At 43.4% G+C, this 6,574-nt stretch overlaps 1 protein-coding gene across 1 annotated transcript in view; it reads right to left on the bottom strand.

The window, feature by feature from the left end:
• Window positions 1-6: 6 nt before the first annotated feature.
• Window positions 7-6,574, bottom strand: part of LOC106811727 (myocilin-like) — a 23,609-nt gene continuing 17,041 nt past the window's right edge. Inside the window, exons 3-4 of the mRNA XM_014815439.1 lie at window positions 844-967; window positions 7-466 (exon numbers count right to left, since the gene is read on the bottom strand). Coding sequence (XP_014670925.1) covers window positions 12-466; window positions 844-967 — 579 coding nt within the window. The 3' untranslated portion in view covers window positions 7-11. The remainder of the gene's footprint in view (window positions 467-843; window positions 968-6,574) is intronic.

The raw sequence follows: 6,574 nt of genomic DNA on the forward strand, positions 1-6,574 counted from the left end.
TGTCATGAAATTTAATGAAATGTTTGTGAACATTTCAACGAACTATTCCGAAGAAAGAGAAATAACTCGTCTACAGCGTGACAGGCGTTCATTGTCATTCTAGTCGGCCACTGGAATTTCCGAACCAGCCCCGGGCTGCGACGCAAATTTGAGCGAGTACTAAAATGCAAATTGGAGCCCGAGTAGTAAAAGGAGTTATTGTAAACGGCAAAGCCCGTTCCGCCGTACGCGTTCGTGAGCGTATGCACGAGGCGGCGCCGGTTCGATATAAAGTCCGTGTAGTTTGCGTACTCGTACAGCGACTTCTGATTAGTGGGATTTGAGACGAAGTATATTTTGTTCTCGCTGTCCGGTGCTGGCAGCGGGTCTTTGAACCAAGCTCCGTAGGTAGTCGCACTGGCAGTTCCCATCCACCTATGCGTCCACGGCTCGGAGATGGATGATAGCTTTTCCTTTCCACAGTTTACTAGAGCGATACAGAATGTACAGCATTATAACATCGATAATATAGTATCGTACGTGCGCACGTGCTTGCTTGCGTTCGTGTATCTGTGGACATGTGTCTGATTTTCTCTCGATTCTGATCCACCCTAGCTGCTAATTAATGTTTCCTAAGAAAGCTGATACTGGAAACATACAGTTAATTATCAATGAAAATATACTAAATTTGAGAAAACTTTATATAGAATTGCAATAAATGAAAATTAGAGGGGCGGAAACCTAGACGAAAAACATAAAATGACATTAGCTACGAATAACTTCTAACAACTACTAACACCTATCGTTACATAGCGGCTAAGCCAGTCTCTGTTATCTATATTCCTATTGTCGATTCAGACTCACCTGGCACCGAAATATTATGGGCTCCGTGAAAGAAATCTGGCACGAGGTCCGATTGGCTGCTTTCAGTGACGTGGAATGCGTTTTGCTCCTTGCAATAACCTAATCTTGAACCTAGATCTGCTAACTGAAACATTGAATATAAATTTTGGTATCAATCTTTGGTTGCACAAGTTCGTGGGTAAACAAACGAAGATGGTGGGGAGCATCCCAGTTCCAGTGTTAGGGGAAAGTGTTCTAGAGTGATCGAGACAGTGACAGAGGAAGCGTGTAGAAGGGCGGATCCAGCTTTTTGAAAAAGGGAGGGGTCCAGTAAAAAATAAAAAGCACTTTTTCCTGCTTAATTTTTCTGGTGTTTTAAAAAGGTGCCGAAGGCAGCTTATGCGACGTGCCTAAAGCACGTCGCTACTTAGGGTGTGTTTGGGAGACCGCCCCAAGAAAATTTGTAAAAATGGGTGCATTCTGAGAGCATCTGAGCAGTAATTTTGATGTCTAGAATGCAAGACGGAATTCCAAATTTTTAGCAGAAAATTATCTGTTGTGTTTTCCATTTTTTTCATTTCTTTGGGGTAAAAGAAGGGGGTTCTGGACCCCCTGACCCCCCCCCTCTGGATCCGCCCATGGACAACGACCCTTCGTGCAAAAGTGATTAAGTTCCACCCACTTCTTATCGGAAGGATGCACCCCTCGCACGCTTCATACTTGAATGCCAACTAAAGTTGAGCGTGCGATGTTATACATTTTGCTTTTGAGGTGTTATATTTTTTGCGCCCCGCCGAGTGACTCCGTGTGCACTGCTACTGGACTACGTGACACACGCACGTACTAATGCTGAGAGGGTCTATTTCCCCCAGGGGTACTGCCAGAACGTACCCCTGGGTAAGGTCCGGTATACCGGAACGTGCTCGCGAAGTTTGGGTTACGGTTAGACCCCCCCTGCTACAAATCTTGTACACGCCCCTGGTGCGTGTGTGGTTGTGTGTGTGTGTGTGTGTGCGCGCGCGCGCGCGCGGCGCGCGTGTGTGTGTGTGTGTGTGTGTGTGTGTGTGTGTGGGTGTGTGTGTGTGTGTGTGTATGCAGTCGTGTGTGCGTGCGTGCGCGCGTGGCGCGTGTGTGTGTGTGTTGTAAGTGAGTGGTCTTATACACACTTTCTGAAAAGTTAAACTAGCTAGTATTTGTCTCCGCATCAGAAAATTATCCATTCGCCCTGCACAACAACCCGGTATCTGGAACACTGAGCTTACATTTAGGAGCTTAATAGGCTCCGCGTACGATGTATCACATATAGAGATCGTCCGCATTGTCTATATCTGAAATCAACAAGCAGAATAGAATATATACTGAGATAAAATAGTGGCGATTAGATTGGATGAAATGTGACGTCAATTGTAACTTTTAAAGTTGAAGTATAAAGGTTACATGGCAGCAAACATGGTCATTTTAACACCAGAATCAAAATTCAGTTAATTCAAAACTTTAAATGTGGTATGAAGTAAGCTATGCTACAGAGAAATTATGCCGCGAACTAGCCATCCTTTAATTTATATAAGTGAGAGATTCACATAGGTATCTTACAGATGAAATCATGGTAAACCTTTGTTAGAACATGTGCTCTCTACCTTAAAAGTACATTTCAGTCAAATATTACTGCATTCATTAGATAAATGGCTATATAGAACATTAAACTGCATATTTCATCTATGGCACACGTCGCCATGTATATTAGAGCGATTATTACGTTTTATTATTACGTCTATTAGAGCGATATGTCAGCTACGATAAGGCCCGTTATATTACGATGTCCTTCACAGGCTCGGTCGTTTCGCGTGAGGCGAGTTTGTGGTTTGTGAGACGTCGGTCGACGGAACCCTCTGTACATCTATATAGATGCCTTCGTAAAGTCTTTTACACACACACAATATTGTCGGCAAGCCACCATTAATTAATATACTTGTATTTTAATTAATCTATAACCAACTGTTGTTGTTAATTGGTCAGTGTACATAGTTTTCGGCACGATGCTAACTCGGAATGGTCCACGAAGAGCCTCCCGAGGGTGTGACTAAATAGGCGACATGTGGAGAGCCTCTATTGACGCACACCTGTACATGAACAACATGTGTGGCTGTCATCACGCACGATGCCTTATCAAAGCGGAACACATAAAGGTTGCATATACACATTAAAGTTTGTAAATTCTGCAACAGAATGTGCGAAATGCCGTAGATTTTTTTGGTCTCGTTGAGGGCTGCGAGAAAAAACGGAACAGATGTGAGAAGTGTGAATGCAAAGCTTTGTTCTGCCGGACGTGACGTGCCGCGGGTGACATTTTGAGCATTCGCCGAAGGATTCCTCTGCCAGCGTGTCGTGCGCGACGACACACATTGTTCTGCAGCGTAACCGCGGATCTCAAACCAGCTTAGATTGCAAGCTCATCTTATTGTCCATAGCGCGGTGACGATGGAAATGTGTATAGTTTGCATCCTGCTCGAATACAACGACGTCCTTTGTTAATGTAATCGACACAACGGGCGGGTGCCTGCTTTTTCACGTGAACGCGGGAGTGTGGCTTGTGGTCTTCAGTTGGGAGCAACGGAGCCATAATGTAAGAGTGCACTCCGCGGGATCGACAAGCCATGTATACAGCGATTATACAAGCAACATCGATCAGCTGAGACGATGGTTATAAATAGTACCAGCTTCAGTTGTTAGGCTACCAGCACATATTATTTCCGTCGCTGCACGCGTGCGTTTAGTTGCCACCCGGTCACGGAAAGCCGAAAGGGTCTCCGAAATTTCGATTCCGTATTTCTCGTTAGTTGGCAGCGTCCGATTGCAAGCGATGCATCCGTGTTGGCCACACCGGAGTCTGTTTGATGCACGACAGCAGCTTTCTACAACTGAGATGCGCTCTGAGACAGGACTGCGTTTCCCAGCGAGGTGGCCTTACCTATATACTGTACGAAAAAGCAACCATCTCCTACAGAGAACAGCATCCTACTTTCCTGGTAATGTTTTCCGCGTCAGAAATATTTGCCTAATTAGTCGCTTAATTGGCAGTGATTGCAGATCGTTCGTACTGGGCTTGTTTATATTTTGTTTTAATGAAATTGTTTAGATTAATTTATTTAAATGCAAGGCGCCCAATTTGTTTTTTAGCGTGTACTTGTAATATGTCACAAAGTCAATATAGAGCTGCTGTTTTTTAGGCGGTGTAACTTGTAAATATGTCAAAAATCGCCTAGAGCTGGCATAGTAGTATAGTACTGTTGTTATTTTTCTAGGCTTGAGTCGGAAGGTATCGACGAGGACATGAATCTTGTGCATGATGTTCAACGGAAGGTGCTGCGACAGTCTTTCCAGCGATCTGCTCACAGTTCTACAAGAGTCTACTCAGCAAGCAGGTGGCACGCGACGAAAAAAACAGATTCATGCTCTGGTCCGAGATTCTCAAATTACGGTTCCGAAGTTGCCATTCCACAGAGTTATTACACATAGGTGAGAATTACCGGGAAAATACTGGTAGTATGCGACGTACTGTCACTTTTATCATAAAGAAGTGGCTCAAATTCTACAATGTGTACATGCTTCTATTGAATGCGAATCAAACAATGTTATCATAGTTTAATATCAAAATCGCAGTTGTTTAACCAAACCTAAATTAAAGATGACGCGTTTTCGCGATCACATTTTTTCTCAGGATCATTATAACGTCATCACCGTCACACCGCTCTGTTGCTCCGCCATCATTTCTAATACATCTTTGCTTTTGGTGTAATGTAGTAAGAGCACGAGCTGATCGACAAGATCGTGGAGCGTCTGCGTGTGATGCAGTGACAGTACGGTGGCGCAGAGCATCCTGCGACGCCGGCGGAACCTCTGCCCGCGCAGCACGCGGGTCATGGAGACGTGTGGTTACGTCCGCAACAGGGACCATCCTTATCCAGCAAGAAGGAGCGCACCCTGCTGGCAGCCGCTGCGGCATCACTCAAACACAGGTGTTGTGTGGTGTGTGTGTGTGTGTGTGTTGTGTGTGTGTGTGTTGTGTTTGTGTGTCTGCGCGCTCACGTACACGCGTGTGTAGTATATATATGATTATATAAGAGAAAGAGAGAGGGGGGGGGGTAGAGAGATTTCTACATACTTATATAAGCATCTATTTGCTCTATATACATAATTTAGGTGACTCAGGTATAATATTATGATCGCCATTATTGAGAATTTATTATATTTTATTATATTTTATTCTTGTTTTAATTATCTGAAGCAATACGTATCTATTGGTTTTCTCTGTTTCAAATTTTAGAACTAGCATTAATTCAGCAGTTTGTCGCGTGTGTACGGTCAAGTCTTGGTAATGCAAACAAAGAAATCGGAGGTCAACACAGGGGGACCATGTCGAAGTTTCGTAAGCGATAAGCATCAGCCATCGCCGCGTCAGCGAAGTCGCCATCTACAGGACTGACGCAGTCTTCAGTGCAGTCCTGATGGCCATACAAACCGGGCAGAACTTGTCATCTACCCAGCTGGGGCGACCACGGACACTACCAATCAGTACGTCACAACAGGCAGGCGTCTCGGAGTAATGGAGTGGTGGCGTGCAAAACTCGAGTCCTCAGTTGGCATATGGGACCAGGTGAAAAGATGCGGCTGCAGACAATTGGATTGCCACAGCTTCCAAGCTCGAATACTACAGGCGCGGTGGCATGGCACGCCAACCACTTCCAGCGAACTTCTCTACCTCTTAGCCCTCTAGTGCTAAGTGGACACTTCTTCAGGCTTAGTTAATGACAGACTAAACATGATAACAGAATGACCATGGTTACGTGATATTGCTCTGAATGTATATAGGACAGATGTGAACCACAAAACTAAATAATGTTGATGTTTGTTAATGTTTAATTCATACATAATGCGTAAGTGTTTTATACGTCTATATTCCTAATTACAATTTCACCGCCAGTGTAAATATGATAACTGCAATGATAACCACTAATAGCGCACCTAAAACTTTATAACTATTTAATCATGTATTCGAGTTGACACATTTTAAGATTTGTCATTTGTTTTCTTCACTTTAAATAACAATAAAGCTTGATTTATTTATAATTATGAATGTATGTGCGTTTGTAATATGCGTACATCGATCTGGGCGTTGCTTGGCGAGTGCGCGCACTAAATGTGTGATACCAGACACAAAGCAGATAATGTTCGTGCAGCATATTTTTCCGCGATAGAATGGCAGGACGATATATTATTTCACAACATTACGATCTGATATTTGAAGCGATAGATATATATCAGGGGTGAATAATGACAAATATGACCCTTGATATATAATGGCTTCCGATATTTGTACATGAATTTAGGATGACATTTGTTCGCGGTAGACAGACAGAGCACCGAAAATTTTGCTAATTAATGAAAGAGAACTGGAATTTACAAATTTTTATTCGCTCGCTTTATTACGTATTCAGTGAGTTATACAACCGGGTGGACAGTTAAAACGCCCCACCCTGAGATCATCGCACAGAAAGAAATTAAAGCATGGTTCTCGATATCAATCTGATGAGTTTCTCATCTATCCGCATGTACAAACACTTGCAAATCATTCACGTTGGATTTCAGAGCCATGACTGAAATATGTACAAAGCACGCGTTATATGATATATACTCCTCCTATACTTTTTCCTCCGTGAATATATTCATATGACCCTCAACATACTGACACTCC

The sequence above is a fragment of the Priapulus caudatus genome, unplaced genomic scaffold (genome assembly GCF_000485595.1).
Source record: "Priapulus caudatus unplaced genomic scaffold, Priapulus_caudatus-5.0.1 Scaffold20, whole genome shotgun sequence".
NCBI classification, from domain to species: Eukaryota; Metazoa; Priapulida; class Priapulimorpha; order Priapulimorphida; family Priapulidae; genus Priapulus; species Priapulus caudatus.